Raw genomic sequence first — 20676 nt, forward strand, 5'->3', positions numbered from 1 at the left:
TGTGATGTCCTTAGGTTAGTTAGGTTTAAGTAGCTCTAAGTCTGCGGGACCGATGACCTCAGATGTTACGTCCCAAAGTGCTTAGAGCCATTTGAACCAATTCGGGGATGGCGATTGCATGTTTCAACACGATCTAGCACCTGTTCATAATGCACGGCCTGTGGTGGAATGGTTACACGGCAATAACATCCCTGTAATGGACTGACCTGCATAGAGTCCTGCATAGAGTCATATAGAACACCTTTGGGATGTTTTGGAACACCGACTTCGTGTCAGGCCTCACCGATCGACATCGATACCTCTCCTCAGTGCAGCACTCCGTGAATAATTGGGTGCCATTCCGCAAGAAACCATCCAGCACCTGATTGAAGGTATGCCTGCGAGAGCGTAAGCTGTCATCAAGGCTAAGAGTGAGCCAACACCATATTGAATTCCAGCCGTACCGATGGAGGGCGCCACGAACTTTTAAGTCATTTTCAGCCAGGTGTCCGGATACTTTTGATCACATAGTGTAACTCTGGTGGTGGGAAGGGACGGAGGGGGGATGGGGAAAATGACAAAGCACGGCAGATCAAAACGAGCGTTACGTCTAGAAGACCCTCGTAAATAAGACATTACGATCGAGAAGTATATATATATTGGCCACGACATCTTGGTAGATGATTGTTGCAGTGTCTGTGTGTTTATGGGTTGCATTATTTCATATGACTTGTCAAGCCAATGGCAGCACGACATCTCTTGCCGCAATTGTCGCAAGTGTATCTGGCTGCTGAGGCAGGAGCAGTGGTAGCATTGCTAAGCCTTTTCTGCCTTAATCTGTCTAACAAGCCTTCATCATGCTTCGACATTTCAGATGATATATCATCATGCCACTCTGGTCTCATGTAACCCCGTGCCTCCCATCTGTTTGTGTCGATTCCAAAGCTCTACATATCTCGTTTACAGGAGTCCTGGAACCTCAATACAGGACGTCCTACAGCTCTTTTGGCTATAGAGATCTCTCCAAGCATCACCTCACGTGGTAATCTGTCAGGATCCATACGGTGGACGTGTCCCAATCAGCGGAGTCGTCTCTGCTTCAAGATAGCTGAAATACTGTTGCAGTTAGTTTTAGATAGCACTGCTTCCACGTTACTACGAGGATGGATCTCAGGCACCGCATATGGAAAGCATTAAGGCGACGTTCTTGTTTGGCATAGGTAGTCCACGTTTCCGATGCATACAAAAGGATGCTGAGGACGCAAGTTTGACATACAAGAATTTTGGTGGTCAAAGAGAGTTTGTTGTTTTTCCAAACACGTGTAGAGAGTTTGCCAAAAGTTGTCGCAGCTCTTCTAATGCGAGCATCAATTTCCTTGTCAACAGACATGTTTGATTCTATAGTAGATCCGAGATCGCAGAAGTTATATACGACTTGCAGAGCTTTGTGTTAGCACCCTGAACCATTATTACGGTCTTACTGCTGTTTACACTCATCGAGAATAGGTGGCATGCATGACTAAATCTTAATACTAGCTCTTGCAGCTCTTCTGCGGAGTTCGCAACAATTGCAGCATCATCAGCACACAGAAGTTCACGAGTGACTATCTCGTGGCCGTGCGGTTAAAGGCGCTGCAGTCTGGAACCGCAAGACCGCTACGGTCGCAGGTTCGAATCCTGCCTCGGGCATGGATGTTTGTGATGTCCTTAGGTTAGTTAGGTTTAACTAGTTCTAAGTTCTAGGGGACTAATAACCTCAGCAGTTGAGTCCCATAGTGCTCAGAGCCATTTGAACCATTTGACTATCTCGTAGCGCTTTGTCTTACTCTTCAGAAGATTGACATTGAAAAGCCTTCCATATTTCCTAGTATGCAGATGTACTCCAACATTGCAATTCTCGAGAAGTAAGAGGTTTTATTCTGGGCAGGTCATACGGATACAGGCTGCGTCGCGGAAGCAGAGAGGGAGGCTGGGCTCGTGCGGACGCTGCAGGAGTTCGCGGTGCACGGCAGGGGCCTGGAAGACATCCACTACAACTTCCTGGTGGGCGCCAGCGGCTGCGTGTTCGAGGGCCGCGGCTGGGACGTCAGGCCCGGTCTGCCGAGCAGCTGCGACGACTCCAGCGTGGCTGTCGGCTTCGTCGGCGCACACCACGACCATCCGCCCACCGCGGAGGCCGTGGAGGCCTTCCACCAGCTGATGGCTCTGGGCGAGCGCGAGGGCCACCTGAGCGCGGACTGGCGCCTGCTGGCCCACTGCCAGCTGCACGACACGGACAGTCCGGGCCGCGCGCTCTACCAGCTGCTCAAGACGTGGCCGCGATGGGCCGGCGCACGCGGCGCAGGTAGGCTACACCCACCCTCTCTTTCTCCAGCTACTGCACGGAACAGCATCGGCTGCTGGTTCTTGCAAGGGAACCTCCCCATCGCACCCTCCTCAGATTTCGTTATAAGTTGGCACAGTGGATAGGCCTTGAAAAACTGACCACAGATCAATCGAGAAAACAGGAAGAAGTTGCGTGAAACTATGAAAAAAATAAGCAAAATATACAAACTGAGTAGTCCATGCGCAAGATAGGCAACATCGAGGATAGTGTGAGCTGAGGAGCGCCGTGGCCCCGTGGTTAGTGTGTAACCTCCCCACAATAAAATAATGAGTAATATTCACATTTAGTGTAACCTCCCAACAGATAAATTATATAATAACCTCCCAACAGTAAAAAATATAATTATATCTCTCACATTCAGTATAACCTACCAACAGAGAAATTGCGTAACCTATCAATAATAAAATGAGACTAATCTCTCAATAAAAATGGTGGCTCACTTATAAACTTTCAGTAACTGACTGGATTTAAACTGGTAAATTTTGGACGTCAGCAGCGCTGCGTCATGGCCCTAAAAGATCATTATGAATAAAAAACGAAAATTCTTACCTCAATAAAGTTGCCGGATAACGCGTATATATCTGCTCCTATAAGAAATTTTTGTGGCACAGCTCAGTGCAATGCTGGCCAATAGATTTGTCATGTATAAAAAGGAACAACTGATTTTTCTTTACAATAATTGGGATGACCATGGATTGGAGAAATTAGTAAATTCTTTAAATTGAGATGAATGATTGTCAAAAAGTTAATTTTTATAAGAAAGATTATTATTAAGAGATTTCTTTCTAAGAACATTTACTTTGGACTTGACGTAACAATACTACATATGCGCGAGGCTGCTTTTACCTTATACTACAATGCTCAGGCACCGCCATCGCTCCCCCAGGACCGGCCCAGCCAACTCCACACACACGACTGCTCGCTAGCAACTACTTACTCCTACTGCTGCACAGTTCCTACTGCTGACAACAGCTCTCTGGTCTGAGATTCTCTTATAGCTTACATATCGCAGGCAGCGCGTGAGGAATCCATCGAAATTACATCTGCTCGAGCGCGCTAGCAACAAATTCCTTTATCATGGACCTCTTACAAGCATGAGCAGCTGCGGAACGAGAGGTCCTTGGTACAAGTCTTCCCTCGGGTGAAAAGTTTCATTTCTCTATTTTCGCAAAGTTATGATCGTTCGTTCATTGACGTCTCTGTTCACTGTAAGAAGTTTAGTGTCTGTGTTTTGCGACCGCACCGAAAACCGTGCGATTAGTAGACGGAAGGACGTGCCTCTCCAATGGGAACCGAAAACATTTGATCGCAAGGTCACAGGTCAACCGATTACTCCACAGGAAAACACGTCTGATATATTCCATACGACACTGGTGACGGCATGTGCGTCACATGACAGGAATATGTTGTCGACCCAGCTAACTTGTACACTTCGCGAATGGGTAAAAAGATTCTTCTACCTTGTCCGATTTAGGTTTTCTTGTGGATTTGATAGTCACTCCCAAAAAAGTGAAGAAAACATAAGAGTTTGTCAGATAAACTGCAACAAATGACTGCAACAGTTCCACAGTCGCACAGTTTTCCCTGTGCTCTGTCAAAACATATGTTTTTAACGTTTTCAAATTTTTCTGTGTGTAGACCGTCAAATCCTGCATATGTCCAAGCAAATCTGAACATGTCCTGGAATTTTGGAGAGCGAAGTTGATTATGTGTGAGTGCCTGAACTTTGAAAATTTCTGAAAATGAAAAATTAGACAAGACTTGAACCAAGTACCTCTCGTTCCGCAGCTGTTCACGCTAACCACGGGACCACGGCGCTCCTCAGCTCATACTCTCCTTGATGTCGCCTATCTTCCCCATGGACTACTCAGATTGTATATTTTGCTTATTTTTTTCATAGTTCCACACAACTTCTTCCTGTTTTCTCGATTGATCTGTGTTCAGTTTTTCAAGGCCTATCCACTGTGGCAACTTATAACTAAATCTGATGGGGGTGCGATGGGGAGGTTCCCTTGTTGGTAGCGCACAGTTTTCAGGATTCCTCAGTCGGTAAGAAAGGAACTCTTATACGATCACTTTGTTATCCGCCTGTCTGACTGTCTGTCTGTCTGCCGGGCGATGTGGCCGAGCGGTTCTTAGCGCTTCAGTCCGGAACCGCGCGACTGCTACGGTCGCAGGTTCGAATCCTGCCTCGGGCATGGATGTGTATGATGTCCTTATGGTAGTTAGGTTTAAGTAGTTCTAAGTTGTAGGGGACTGATGACGTCAGATGTTAAGTCCCAAAGTGCTCAGAGCCATTTGAACCATTTTTTTGTCTGTCTGACTGTTAAAAAACCCTTTTCTCAGGGATGAGTAGACGTATCAAGTTGAAATTTATGTCACATAGTAAAGTTTACGGCTCCTTAGAAGAAGAAGAAATAATAACCTTCTAACAAGGAAAACTCCCCATTATATCTCCCCTCCCCTCAGATTTGCTGGTACGATGGCCCAGTGAACAGCTCACCAAAAACTGAGCACAGATCAAGCATGAAAACAGGAATAAGGTGTGGTGAACTGTGAAAAAACAAACAAAATCGAAGTAGTGAACGGTCCAAGCTGAAGATGTACAGCTCCAAGGGATTTTGGATACCCCACGGCGTCCTGGCTATGCTATCGGGTTTTGAAGAGGGAGGTCTTGTTCGAACCTCAATTTTCAATCAAGTTTGTGTCTCTGTGTAACGTCAATTTGCAACAGCGAGGTGTAAAGGTGTAAGGAAGGAACCTCCAGACATACATACGTTCTATTTGTCCTACACAAGTACCACATGTTCTGATTCTTGCATTCCGCTTTGGAAGTTTTGGCTCTTGAATTCCTTTGTTGTAACGTAGTTCACTCCCTTTCATTTGTTGTTTTCATTCTTGTAAGACGTCAATGTGTCGTCTCGCCTGCTCTCACTATTCATCACATTTACTTGCGACGGTAGAACTTTCTTACCACGGAGTCATATTCTATAAGCAGTTGCCAAGATTACTGAAGGATAACAGACAAGTCAATGACCGGACAGAATGTTCATAATTTTGTGAAAAAAAGAGAAAATGAGACACAAGGGACACTGGTAAACGGATCTCGCGCTTTGTAATTCAACACAACCACAACGCCGTGATTCTTGCAACTCGTTCAAAGTTGTACACCTTGACCTTGTACCGTTCACTTTGTATTTTGCTTGTTTTTTCACAGTTCAGTACACCTTCCTGTTTTCATGCTTGATATGTGTGTTTTTAACGGGCTATCCATTGGCTCATTTTACCACTAAATCTGAGGGGGGGAGAGGTGCAGGGATGCGATAGGGACTTTCTCATCTAAGTTAATGCAATGTAAAAGTACGGCCATTTAAGTCACATATTTTGAGACTCGTAAACTCACTCATCAAAAGCTATTGCGCATTTCCCATCGACCCAGAATAACGAAATTTGGCAAGAAGCAAGGTTTCACAGCACAACTAAAGTAAAAAATCCGAAAAGTGTAGCAGGCACAAGCCTTCTAAGTCGATGCAATAAAAAAAATACGGCCATTTATGTCATATATTTTGTTACTTGTTAACTGACTTATTGTCAACGGCCTTGCCACAGTGGTTACACCGGTTCCAGTCTGATCACCGAAGGTAATCGCTGTCGGCCTTGTCTAGCACTTGGATGGGTCACCGTCCTGGATCTGCCGAGTGCTGTTGGCAAGTGGAGTGCACTCAGCCCTTGTGAGGCCAACTGAGGAGCAACTTTTTGAGAAGTAGCGGCACCGGTCACGAAAATTGACAATGGTCGGGAGAGCGGTGTATCCGCATCCGGTGATGCCTAAGGGCTGAGGGCCGAGGATGACACGGCGGCCGGTTAGTACCGTTGGGCTTTCAAAGCCTGTTCGGACGTTTCTTTCTTAATAAATAATTCAAGAACAGTCTTAATCGCATTTATTATTGTTATAATACCGCCAGCCGGTTTCAACCCGACGTAGGGGTCATCTTCTGAGCGTTTGCACCATTGGTCGAAGATGACCCCTACGTCGGGTTGAAATCGGTTGGCGGTATTATAACAATAATAAATGCGATTTAGTATGTTCTTGAATTATTGATTAATCATACTAATCGCTGCTTCTCTCCACAACCATGTTGTCCAAAAATCGTTTCTTTCTTGTTTTATTAAACTCATCAATACCTATAGGGTTCTTCCTGTTCACCCGACATCATGAAATTTGGCAAGAAGCAACGTTTCACCGTTCAAGTAAGGGAAAAATATCCGAAAATTGTTAATTTGCAATTATATCATAAGAAAAAAAATTGCCATTTGTTATTCAACAGTCCGTCTATCTCGCCATCTGTTAAGACCCCTTTTTTCTCAGGAATAGTTGTACATATCGAGTTGAAATTTACGTCGCATACTAAGGTCTGTAGTTCCTTGGTGTAATAAATGCAAGCTTATGAACCAATACAATTAAAAGATATGGCCACTTTTGTCACATATTTTGATACTCACAAATCCACTCATCAAAACCTATGGGGCATTTACCGTTGACCAACAATCATGAAATTTGGCAAGAAGTAAGGTTTAATGCTACAAGTAAAGGAAGGAACCCAGAAAGTGTTAATTTCTGATTATGTAGGGTGTATCAAAAAGAATCATCCGAGTTGGCACATCTATATTTGTGAAGCTGATAAAAATATGCAATGAATTTTGTTTTTTGACGCAAGGGAAACTCAAAAAGCTTTTTTCATATCTTTTTCTAGTTGTTCATTGTTCCCCCCCCCCCCCCCTTTGAGAAGCACGGCATATGTCAATGTGGTATCAAATTGTTCCCACACTGCAGTGAGCATGTCTTGGGTTATAGCTTCCACCGCTGCTGTTATGCGACGTCTCCATTCATTGTTGTTGGTAAAGGAGGCACATGAACAGAATCTTTTATAAATCCCTACAAGAAATAATCGCAGTCAGGTCCCGTGACCTTGGAGGCCAGTAATGTAATGCTGAATCATTTGATACAGTGCGACCGATCCATCTTTCAGCAATCCTTTGATTTAAAAATTACCGCACTTCCAGATGCCAATATGGCGGTGCACCATCCCGTTGGTAAATGAAGTCGTTCGAATCAGTCTCCAACTATGGGAAAAGAAAGTTCTCAAGCATAATTATCGAGATATGTGCTTCCTGTAATAGTGTCCTCGGCAAAGAAAAATGGACCATACACCTTTTTCTGCACAAAACACATTAAATTTAGGAGAGTCCCTCTCATATCGTAAAACTTCATGTGGCTGTTCCGTACCCCATATTCTCACATTATGACGGTTAACCTTTCCATTTGAATGGAATGTTGCCTCGTCACTAGACACTAAGTGTGGAAGAAAACTGTCACCTCCATCTTGCTAAGAACGAAATTACAGAACTGCACACGTCGTTGTTTGTCTCCTTCACGAAGAGCTTGCAGTAGCTGAATTTTGTATGGTTTCATGTGTAAACGTCGACGCAACACACGCCAGATGGACATCTCGGCGCTGGAACCGGCGCTGGGTGTAGATAAAGTGCTTGGAATCGATCTTAGATTGATAAAAAATTAGCCAAGCGAGAGTAGGACTCGCACGCTAAGAGTTCCGTACCAACTTACGTACATATATAGTTCATCGATCCTGGGAATCGAGAATCTCAACGATTTTTTCCGTTATCGATTCCAGTGAGATACTGGTCCCGGGAATTACAAGACCGTATCAAAATCTCTACAGTAGATCCCCAGACTAACTCGGACATACAAAAAGCAAGGGACTTCTGGTTATATAAGCAGAGAGAGGAGATTTAATAAAACATTTTTACTTACTTACTAAAACATGACTATAACTCACATTTTATGTTTGCGTGCAATAATGTACGTCTATTACACCAACGGCGGCTGATGAGTGCAATGTATGTTCAAATGGCAAAAGGTGTTTTCAAGTGATATAATTACAATTTAACAAGTTTCAGAGTTTTTACTTCATTTTTACTGTGAAACGATGCTTCTTGCCGAATTTCAAGATTCTAGGTCGATGGAAAGTGCATCAAAAGTTTTGATGAGTGAGTCTGTGAGTATCAAAATATGCGACAAAAATGACCGAATATTATGACTGCATCGACTTAGAAGCTTACAAGTTTTACACCGCCAAGGGACCATGGACCTTGGTATGTGACATAAATTTGAACTTGATACGCTGAACCAGAGAAAATGGCCTTAACGGGTGGAGTAACACACAGATGGATAAAAATGACAAAAAATATTCCTTCGCGTTATATAATTGTAAATTAACATTTTTTGGATTTTTTCCTTTACTTTTACCGTGAAATCTTACTTATTGCCAAATTTCTCCATTGTAAGTGAACGTAAAGCCCCATAAGGGTTTTGATGAGTGAGTTTTCAAGTATAAAAATATGTGACAGAAATGGCCGTCTCTTTTGATTGTAGTGACTTAGAAGCTTAAAATTTTTACACCTCCAAGGGATCATAGAAGTTACTATGTGACATCACTATGAACTTCATACATCTTCCCTTACCTGAGAAAAAGCGTTCTTAATAGTCGGACAGAAGACAGACAGTGAGACGGACGGATGGACAACAAAGCGACCTTTTGAGGATTTCGTTTTTGCAGGCTGAGGCACGGAACCGTGAAAGGCGAAAATTCAGCAGAATTATATCGCAGCTCCGCACTACATGCTCGCTTCGCTGCCTGCCTGATGCAATGGTCGCATTTGTTTCAGAAATATTTGACCTGAAACTGGTGTCGCGAGTGCAGTGGCTGGCCATTCCAGCCGTAGCGCCAATCTCGAAGCTGCAGCGCCCTGTCAAGACGGTGGTCATCTGTAAGTATCCAGGGGTATGTACCATATGACGCGTAGTGTGTTAATGTGTGTCTCATCTTTCCATTGGCTGCGTGCGTCCGGATACCAGTAATATCCTGTAACGATGAATTTCCACGGGAAAACAGAACTAGCAATCTGTCAATTGGATCAACATAATTTTTACCTGTACATTCACAGGGATCGTCTTTTCTCCCTCTCTTTTAGTTGACATTCGATCTCTTAACAGGTACAAGTCGAAGCTAACAACATGCTGGAAAACTGTGAGACTTGCAGAATGTCATTTTACTCCTGTTACTTACATTTATTTTGATTTCAAATGGTAAACAGCAACAGTCAGTCATGTTTTCCGCCCTAGCTTTATTAGAGCAGATCCAGACTTCGAATAGCAACCACACGTTACCTGTACTGAAAATACACTGAAGCGCCAGAGAAACTGGTACAGGCAGGCGTATTCAAATTCAGGGATATGCAAACAGGTAGAATATGGCGCTGCGGTCGGTAACGCCTGTATAAGACAACAAGTGTCTAACGCAGTTGTTAGATCGGTTGCTGATGCTACAATGGCAGGTTATCAAGATTTAAGTGAGTCTGAACGTAGTGTTATAGCCGACGCACGAGCGATGGGATACACATCTCCGAGGTAGTGGTGAAGTGGGGATTTTCCCGTACGACCATTTCACGAGTGTACCGTGAATATCTGGAATCCGGTAAAACATCATATCTCCGACATCACTGCAGCCGGAAAAGGATCCTGTAAGAACGGGAGCAACGACGACTGAAGAAGTGCAACCCTTCTTCAGATTGCTGTAGATTTCAATGCTGGACCGCCAACAAGTGTCAGCGTACGAACCATTCAACGAAACATCATCGATATGGCCCAGTCGTGTATCCTTGATGACTGCACGACACAAAGCTTTACGCCTCTCTTGGGCGCGTCAACACCGACATTAGACTGTTGATGACTCGAAACTTGTTGCCTGGTAGGACGAGATTCGTTTCAAACTGTATCGAGCGAATGGACGTTTACGGGAATGGAGACAACCTCATGAATCCATGGACCCTGTATGTTAGCAGGGAACTGTTCATGCTGGTGGAGGCTCTGTAATGGCATGGGTCTTGTGCAGTTGGAATGATATGGGATACCTGATACGTCTAGATATGGCTCTGACAGGCGACACGTACGTAAGCATCCTGCCTGATCACCTGCATCCATTCGTGTCCATTGTGCATTCCGACGGAATTGGGGAATTCTAGCAGGACAATGCGACACCCCACACGTCCAGAATGGGTACAGAGCAGCTCCAAGAACACTCTTCTGAGTTTAAACAGAAAGTCTAATATGTTATCACCACAGTCGTTTCTCTGTTTAACTGCTCAAGGTAGTTTTCAGATAATGCGCTTAAAAAAACTTCACTGGATTCTTTGTCCCTGCCACCCGTTATAAACGTTTGAGTCTCCCAGTCTATATCTGGTTAATTAAAATCTCCACCCAAAACTATAACATTGTCGGGAAATCTACTTGAAATATTTTCCAAATTTTCCTTCACGTGCTCAGCCACAACAGCTGCTGAGCCAGGGGGCCTATAGAGACATCCAGTTACCATGCCTGAGCCTGCTTTAAACGTGACCTTCACCCAAACTATTTCGCATTTCGGATCTCTGTCAATTTCCTTCGATACTATTGCACTTTTATCGCTATAAACACGCCTCCCCCTTCACTGTCCAGCATGTCCTTGCGGTATACATTCCAATGTAAGTTTAGAATTTCATTACTGTTTACATCTGGTTTCAGCCAACTTTCCGTCCCTAGTACTATGTGGGTATTGTGACCGTTTATTAATGCGAGCGGTTCTGGGACATTTCTATAGACGCTCCTGCAGTTTACTATTACCACATTAATACCGTCATTCCCTGTTGCGTTTTGCCTACTGCTACCTTGTCGCGCCTCAGGAGGCGTCTCGTAGGGCCTACGGAGGGAATTATCTAATCTAAAAAAACCCACATATCCACACGTACTACGCTACCCTTGAAGCCGCTTCCTGCGTGTAGTGCACGCCTGACCTATTCAGGGGGGCCCTACATTTCTCCACCCAATAGCGAAGGTCGAAAAATTTGCACCCCAGATCTCCGCAGAACCGTCTGAGCCTTTGGTTTAAGCCTTCCACTCGGCTCCAAACCAGAGGACCGCGATCGGTTCTGTGAACGACACTACAAGTAGTTAGATCAGATTCCACCCTGCGAGCGAGGCTTTCCGCCTTCACCAACTCCGCCAACCGCCAGTATGAACTGAGGATGACCTCTGAACCCAGACGGCAGGAGTCATTGGTGCCGACATGAGCAACAATTTGCAGTCGGGTGCACCCAGTGTTCTCTATCGCCGTCGGCAGGGCCTCCTCCACATCTCGGATGAGAACCCCCGGCAAGCAGACAGAGTGAACATGGCCTTCTTCCCCGACCTTTCCGCTATTTGCCTAAGGGGCTCCATCACCCGCCTAACATTGGAGCTCCCAATCACTAATAACCCCCCCCCCCCCCCCGTGTGCCTGCTCGGACCTTGCTGAAGGAGCGGCCACATGTCCACTCACAGGCAGAGCGGGCGATACCACACGGCCAGCCTCCACATTGACCCTCCGCCTCGTGCGACGCGAACGCAGTTGAACCCGCCACTCCCCTTGGGGAGAGAGTGGCCCAACCGCGCCCGGTACTCGCGAAGATGTCTCGACAGCAGGGACCGTGGTGAAGCATGTAACACCTGGGGTGTACCACGCGACGCACCAGAATCCCCACTCCGAGGCAGCAGCCTGAAGACCACTGACCGTGGCCATCAGCACGCTCAGCTGTTCGCGAACAATGGCCAGCTCCTCCTGCGTCCGTACACAGCAGTCACACATCCTATCCATCCTAAGAAATCAACAATTTACTGTAGAGAGTTAAGTAATCAACTTTTAACTATACTGCTAATTCACTAAAGGCGGCTGATAGCTGACTAAACTGTTGTTATTAGACATTTCTTGTTGGAAACAATGAAAATAAGTACTAACCGTCTCTGGACTGTATTCAAAACAAACACGAAATCTATGGAACGCTATTACTAGTACTGGAAAATTAAAGCTTCCTAAAAGCAAAAACACACAGAAAAATAAGTGACCAGTAAGAAAAATACAGTTAATACTTAAATTTACGTAGCTTGCTGCACAGGAGATGTGAAGCAGACTGTCGTTACGACGACACTGGCAGAAGGAACTTTCAGCTTCTCGTAGCCCTACTACAAGACCTTGCTAAAACTCAGTGATGTGTTGATAACGGCGTCTTTGTCGCCTTAAAGGCATTCTTGACCAACGTCAACCCACCATGTCCTCTCTCAAAGATAACTGTCGGGTAAGACCTCTACAGCGTGTATTCAAAGCAGACCTGATTTTCATCCTCATAGTGGCGCTAATAGCGTCACTCTTATGCGGTTGGTGCGAAATTTGAATAGACACATCTCTCAGATGTAGAAACACACAACTCCTTCTTTGTGTTTCGATCTTTTTTTCCGTCAGCGTATATCTGCAGGAGTGCCGAGAGATGCTGAAAAAAACAAATAGCAATATTATAGAACGATAAACTGTAGTCTTAAGAGCTCATTATCTTACCGCTATCAAATTGCGTCTCATTCTGATAGATCTCTCACTTTTTTAGCCAAGACATAACATGATCTTCTCAAAAACATCCTACATTCACATGCAACTTCTGAATAAGAAAGCTTTCCCTGTATACGGGTGTTACAAAAAGGTACGGCCAGACTTTCAGGAAACATTCCTCACACACAAGTAAAGAAAAGATGCTATGTGGACATGTGTCCGGAAACGCTTAATTTCCATGTTAGAGCTCATTTTAGTTTCGTCAGTATGTACTGTACTTCCTCGATTCACAGCCAGTTGGCCCAATTGAAGGAAGGTAATGTTGACTTCGGTGCTTGTGTTGACATGCGACTCATTGCTCTACAGTACTAGCATCAAGCACATCAGTACGTAGCATCAACAGGTTAGTGTTCATCACGAACGTGGTTTTGCAGTCAGTGCAATGTTTACAAATGCGGAGTTGGCAGATGCTCATTTGATGTATGGATTAGCACGGGGCAATAGCCGTGGCGCGGTACGTTTGTATCGAGACAGATTTCCAGAACTAAGGTGTCCCGACAGCAAGACGTTCGAAGCAATTGATCGGCGTCTTAGGGAGCACGGAACATTCCAGCCTATGACTCGCGTCTGTGGAAGACCTAGAACGACGAGGACACCTGCAATGGACGAGGCAATTCTTCGTGCAGTTGACGATAACGCTAATGTCAGCGTCAGAGAAGTTGCTGCTGTACAAGGTAACGTTGACAACGTCACTGTATGGAGAGTGATACGGGAGAACCAGTTGTTTCCGTGCCATGTACAGCGTGTGCAGGCACTATCAGCAGCTGATTGGCCTCCACGGGTACGCTTCTGCGAATGGTTCATCCAACAATGTGTCAATCCTCATTTCAGTGCAAATGTTCTCTTTACGGATGATGCTTCATTCCAACGCGATCAAATTGTAAATTTTCACAATCAACATGTGTGGGCTGACGAGAATCTGCACGCAATTGTGCAATTACGTCATCAACACAGATTTTCTGTGAACGTTTGGGCAGGCATTGTTGGTGATGTTTCCATTGGGCCCCATGTTCTTCCACCTACGCTCAATGGAGCACGTTATCATGATATCATACGGATACTCTACCTGTGCTGCTAGAACATGTACCTTTACAAGTACGACACAACATGTGGTACATGCACGATGGAGCTCCTGCACATTTCAGTCGAAGTGTTCGTACGCTTCTCAACAACAGATTTGGTGACCGATGGATCGGTAGAGGCGGACCAATTCCATGGCCTCCACGCTCTCCTGATCTCAACCCTCTTGACTTTCATTTATGGGGGCATTTGAAAGCTCTTGTCTACGCAACCCCGGTACCAAATGGAGAGACTCTTTGTGCTCGTATTGTGGACGGCTGTGATACAATACGCCATTCTCCAGGGCTGCATCAGCGCATCAGGGATTCCATGCGACGGAGGGTGGATGCATGTATCCTCGCTAACGGAGGACATTTTGAACATTTCCTGTAATAAAGTGTTTGAAGTCACGCTGGTACGTTCTGTTACTGTTTGTTTCCATTCCATAATTAATGTGATTTGAAGAGAAGTAATAAAATGAGCTCTAACATGGAAAGTAAGCGTTTCCGGACACATGTCCACATAACATATTTTCTTTCTTTGTGTGTGAGGAATGTTTCCTGAAAGTTTGGCCGTACCTTTTTGTTACACCCTGTATTAAATGCAGAAAGCATTACTTCTTTTTACTTCGTGCAGTTACACTCAACCCTAATCATTTGCATATACAAGCATATAGTGCGTGACAGTTTAAAGTTTGTTGAGCGCCACCATCGTGGTGCTGCTTTTTTAATGGACAGTCCGATCCGATAGCTGAGTGGTCAGCGTGACGGACTGCTATCCTACGGGCCCGGGTTCGATTCCAGGCCTGGTCTGGAATTTACTCCGCTCGGAGACTGGGTATTGTGTTGTCTTCATCATCATTCCAACCCCATCTGGCGCGCAGGTCGCCCAATGTGACGTCGAATGTAATAAGACTTCAACAAGGTGGCCGGACCTGCCCCGTAAGGGGCCTCCCAGCCAATGACGCCAAACTCTTATTTCCATTTCCATTTAATGGACAGCAGAGTATTTTATTAATTTTGGAGTATAAAAATAGACTGATAGAGATGCTGATTTTCCAGGTCACACCAGAACAAGGGAAACTACAGGTGCGGAGGGTGAGCGCCGTCAGATGCGCAGCTTCCAGAACTTCGAGGTGCATTGCCGCGGGCGGGCGGACCTGCCGTTCCACTTCGTGGTGGCGCCGTCTGGCGCCGTGTACGAGGGCCGCGGCTGGGAGCTGGCGGCAGACCTCAGCCTGGGTGTGGAGGTGGACACTCCAGAGGACAGTGGCGGCCGCTGCCTGGTCGTGGCGCTGATGGGCACCTTCTGCAGACACCTACCGACGCCGACTGCGCTGCACGCCTTGGACACCCTGTTGGCGTTGGCGCAGGACCGGGGGGTCCTGGCACAGGACTACCACCTGGTGGGGCACTGCCAGCTGGCAGGCACCATCAGCCCAGGCGGGGCGCTCTTCTCGCTCCTCAAGCAGTGGCCACACTGGACTGACCGGCCGTTTGGCGATGAAGATCGCGACGCTGAAGAAAGCGACCATGTACAATCACAGTGACTATTCGTGTATTGACTCATTCTGATTTTCTGATGCTGCTTAACAGAACGAACATTCTGTGTAAATCATGACAATGAAACAGTTACTCAAGCAGATCGACTACAAGGGTACTGGACAATAGGAAACAAAGTAGCTCTTCCAGTAGTAATAACTCTGTAGCTGAGACTGTTACATCTACATCTGCAGGGTGTCCCAGAAATGTTGCGACAAACTTCTAGGGGAGGTGGGGCACATCGCAAGGATTGAGAATTGCATAGGAAGTGATGGTTGCAGATGCTGTCATACGCCGCTTGGTGGTGCTCTTCTCATAAGATTTTTGCGCCCACACTTACCGGATTTATAGTGCCTTGATTTCCTTCTGTGGTGAGCAAGAAATCTCTCATGTATTGCAAACATGTGGAGTCTGAACGGATCCCGTCGCAAAAATCGTCTGTGCAGCTGCTACAATCAAAGAAACTCCCGGTGTGTTCGGTCGTGTCCGGCAGTCAATGCTCCGTCGATGTCTGTATGCATGGCGTTTGATGGTGCAAATTTCTAGCATCTGTTGTAACATCAGAGCCATATTCTTTTCTTACACCATGTGTACTCGTTATGTCCAATAAATGTTTCAAGTGAATCACCTCCTTGTCCTCTCCGATCTTCGACGTCTGTTACCACTTACCCCTGATGTTTGCAGTCATGGGTTCCTACGCAATCCTCAAACCTTATCTTGTGCCCCACATCGCCTACAAGTTTGCTGCAACGTTTCTGGGACACTTTGTATATCTAGAACTATACTCTGAAAACTACCTAACTGTGTGTGTTCCAGGGTCCAGAGGTGGCTGCCATTATTATCCTCCCCCAGCCCACATTCCCATTCCAATTGCGAATAGTGGCTGAGAACGATTGTTGATAGGCCTCCATGTGAACTCTAATATATCTACTCTTATCTTCATGGTCTTTCTGTGAGGTGTACGTGGGAGTTAGAACTATACTGGTTGACTTTTCTGCGGATGTACGCTCTCGTCAATATTATGAAAAGGATGGATGCTACCCAACTTACAGAGGAGACGTTGGCTCACAGATACGAGCAACTGAAAGACTGCTCACCATTAAGCATTCGGCCAAAAGACTTGTTATGAAGTATAAAACACACACAAATTTACAAAAAACATGTGTGTGTGAGAGAGAGTTATGATTCTGTGAATGTGTATTTTGTTTTGCAGAAAATGGCCTTTTGGCCGGAAGTTTAATGTAGAGCAGCTAATCGTCTCTACACGGTGAGTAGCAATCTACCATTTTCAAAATGCTTCGTTAATTCATTCTCGACTTTCCATTGTTTAATGTAAACTTTCAGAATTTTAACACTACACCACATTGCAATGCACGACTCCTGCCTAATAACAACTGCCACTGGAGTTGACTAAGCTTCTTCGCGATACATTTGCAATTACCTTATTACATGACCCTGTGACGAGATATGCTACTCTTTTTTTGGATCCTCTGTTTATCAGTCCTGTCTGGTAAGAGTCGCAGACTGACCATCAGTGCTGAAGTATCGGTCGAACAAGATATTTGTAAGCTGCCTCCTTTCTGGGTGGACTACATTTCCTTTCTTGCAGTGAATCTTACAAGCGTACCATACGAACTTCCCCGCATCGACTTGATTCGTATTGACGGAGTGTTTAGGGCACGACTAGAACATATGTGAACAGGAAAACGCAACACTCAACCGTTTTCAAGAAAACTGAGTTTGAAAATTTTAGGCTTCTCATCAAAATCCGGGGGGTACTTTCTGTTGAGCTAGAATCACGTAATTGGGACAGAGGCAAGGTTTCAGAGTACAAGTAAGCTGAAAAATCCGAAAATTGTTAATTTCTGCTTATGTCATATGTTTATTTATTTTTTACCTCGAGTTATCCTACTGTCTGTCTGCCCCTTTGTTAAGACACCTCTTTCGCAGGAACGGGTAGAAGTATTAAGTTGAAATTGATGTCACATTCCAAAGCCCATGATCCCTTGGTGGTTTAAAAAACTTTAACTTGTAATTTAATGCAATGAAAAGATCCCGAGATTTATATCACATATTATTTTGAGATTCACAGATTTACTCTTGAAAACCTATATCGTACTGCGTGTTGACCAAGAATCATAAAGTGTGGCAATAAGCAAGGTTTCACAGTACAATTAAAGGAAGAAATTATCTTGCAATTGATCACGAAAGTCTTGGAATACCTAGAGCCAATATCTTTTCAGTATCGATATCGATAACAGGCAAAAATCGTCGATATTTAGGATTCCCAGGATGGACGAACCGGGTTCATATAACCTCAGCAAACATTCTAGAAAACCGAACTTCTCTCTGTATTCCATGCGACGTAATAACAGGATGTTAACTTGCTCAAGCGTCTCGGCACTCTGACTTTGGCACCCCTCTCTCCCATGGTATAAATTGTTAATGACATTGAATAATCAAAATGACCGGGAGCGTTCACCCCAACACCTGACAAATGAGTGATTTACGTTTAACTAAAATTTCCTTAAAGAGTACACTGAATGACGTGCACTATTCTGCCAGTTTCATTCTAAATATGCTCTCTTCAAAACTAAAACATGCGAGTGATAAAAACGAGATTTTAAGTCCTGAATTTAATGTTTCCTTGTGACATTCTCCTTTTATTCTGTACAGGCGTTCCTCGGTGTAATTTACAGTATTTCCCTGTAATATGTGATTTACTTGTATTTATTGTAGTTATATGTTTACGTGTTTTTAATTTAGTATCTCTTATAATTTATTTTAGTAGCTTTATGTGAATTATCTAGTGTTTCGTTCTATGAACGAGTAGCTTGAGCTTAAGTGACACCACAGAACCGAAGAAAAATGAGAACTAAATAAATACATCAAAACGCTTTTACTTTAGTGTCATTATACTTGTTTCGTGTATACTACTGAACCAACTAAGTCATTAATCTTAATACAGCAGTAGATCATCAATTTTATACGATTATCAGCCAAAACCTTTCAAACCTACCACAGGCTAGACCCAAATACTACCGTAGGAAAAATTGCTCTGTAAGACCAATAAAATGTATAGATAATAATTTAACGCAGGAAACTGTGATGACATAAAAATAACAAAAAACGCACTGGAAAAAGTGTTGAATGCATACAAATGTGTGGAATAGAGTATCTACTGAATGAAATGACAAACTACATTAGAGTGTACACATAAGGTAACGTATCTAAATTACATGATAGCTTTATTAGGTAATGACATTCTTAAAGAACAGCATTGGCGCACAGCAGAATAGTAACTAAGCGACGGATAAACTTTTGTTGCAACTGACTAAGTGGAGCCCATCTCTCGAGTATGCAACGGTGGCATAACCAATGTCAGCTCTCACACGAATCGGAAGTCCAAACAAGCGGGGAACTAACTGATTCGGGACCTAGACAACAGAACAGAGCAGACACAACACTATTCTGTCAATCGGGCTACGTGTAGTAAGTACAGACGACAGAAGAACGCCTTTCAGGTTGCAAATTTTGGGCACAGGAACGTCCTGTAGCTCTGAAATGTAAAAATTAGGCTAGTCAAGAGCGCTGACAGGCTCGAGAAATGGGAGTATGATTCGGTCACACCCTAAGTTGGCATCACGCAAGCGAGCGCTCTAAAACCCTCGCCTCACTTCCAAACACTCTCAGAGTCTGTTCACTCCATCTGCAACAGTGATGCTGGGAAAGGCCAGCTCTACTAGTTGCAGGACAACCTGGTGAAGACAACGAAGAGTTACCAGCCATCTTGGAGTCTACTGTTATGAGTCCACAGCCCTCCGGCTGAGAAGGGAACTTCAACTCTGAGAGCTGGATTCGTGCCGGCCACACCTGTGACTACTCAAAGATGAGGGCCGGGCCGTCATCCATGAATGAAGAACTGACGTCTACGAGCTGCTCAGGCTGGGAGCAGGGTGCCTCTGCCACTACTGCTGGACAGTAAAAGTACTGCGTTATGAGCTGAATGCTGAGACTGTCTCTCAGTCTGTACTCCGTGTCACTGTTGGGTCTTCCGCCTATACGCCATCACGACATACGGCAACAGGTGCATGCAGATTTCTAGCCTAAGTGCAGCTCAATGAATGAGAGTGGTGATGCTCCAACGTACTTTCACAGCCACGCCAGGCTGCAGAGACGCAAGGCCGCCATACCTTTCTTTGACGAGGCAGTCGCACAGACCATAGACAACGCAGGGGCCGCTCCAGCATATTCCTTGCCGGGGTCTGACACGCTACCCCGTGCGTCTATGCAATGTGGGCATAGTACGACCTCTGCTAATGCGCACTGGGAAGAAGACAGAATGATTGTAAAACCCTCCGAAATAAGTGACTGTTCACTGAATGACGTTTCGTTAGCGCGCCAGCGCACCACGAGACCACACCTACACCAACGTAGGAAGCCGCATCTGGTGGGCTTCTACAGTACAAGACAAATGTTGCCACAGTATTAAAATTCATTAAAGACCCCAAGAGACCTCACAGCGATAGGGCAGTTCTACGTCTGTGACGTCTGCAACACAACCTTGAATGTAGAAGGGTGACTCAAGTCAAGCCATTGACAGAACCGAAACTTATACACGTACAGGACACGTACTTAACATTACACGACATGTGGAGGATGGGTGTGAGGAGAAAAATCAGTATGCGCCATATTCATGTGGCGGTTGCACACTAACCTTGTATACCAGTAACACAACCAGTTTGTAGCTGCAACACTTCTTTATTGATTACACATACACATGAATTCATCAGCAGTAATAATCAGTTAACAACATTAGCATATGAAGACGCTATCCACACTTAGTATTTACAATATTAACCGTCACACTTGTGACAACGGTCCCTTTACGTGCCGGTAACAACAGATAACCAAATGTTTACAATGTCGGCCATGGCCTTTCTCACTCAGTTTTACGTTTACTGAAAAGGTAAAATTCATTTCATGCTGCCGGCCGGAGTGGCCGAGAGGTTCTAGGCGCTACAGTCTGGAACCAGGCGACCGCTACGGTCGCAGGTTCGAATCCTGCCTCGGGCATGGATATGTGTGATGTCCTTAGGTTACTTAAGTTTAACTAGTTCTAAGTTCTACGGGACTGATGACCTCAGCAGTTAAGTCCCATAGTACTCAGAGCCATTTC

The 20676-nt window shown here is 44.9% G+C and overlaps 1 protein-coding gene across 1 annotated transcript in view; it reads left to right on the top strand.

Moving 5' to 3' along the window:
- Positions 1 to 18372, top strand: part of LOC126260107 (uncharacterized) — a 191736-nt gene extending 173364 nt beyond the window's left edge. Inside the window, exons 6-8 of the mRNA XM_049957338.1 lie at positions 1907 to 2323; positions 9113 to 9214; positions 15018 to 18372. Of these exons, the coding sequence (XP_049813295.1) occupies positions 1907 to 2323; positions 9113 to 9214; positions 15018 to 15505 (1007 nt within the window). The 3' untranslated portion in view covers positions 15506 to 18372. The remainder of the gene's footprint in view (positions 1 to 1906; positions 2324 to 9112; positions 9215 to 15017) is intronic.
- Positions 18373 to 20676: the final 2304 nt, after the last annotated feature.

Source organism: Schistocerca nitens, chromosome 5 (genome assembly GCF_023898315.1).
Source record: "Schistocerca nitens isolate TAMUIC-IGC-003100 chromosome 5, iqSchNite1.1, whole genome shotgun sequence".
NCBI lineage: Eukaryota > Metazoa > Arthropoda > Insecta > Orthoptera > Acrididae > Schistocerca > Schistocerca nitens.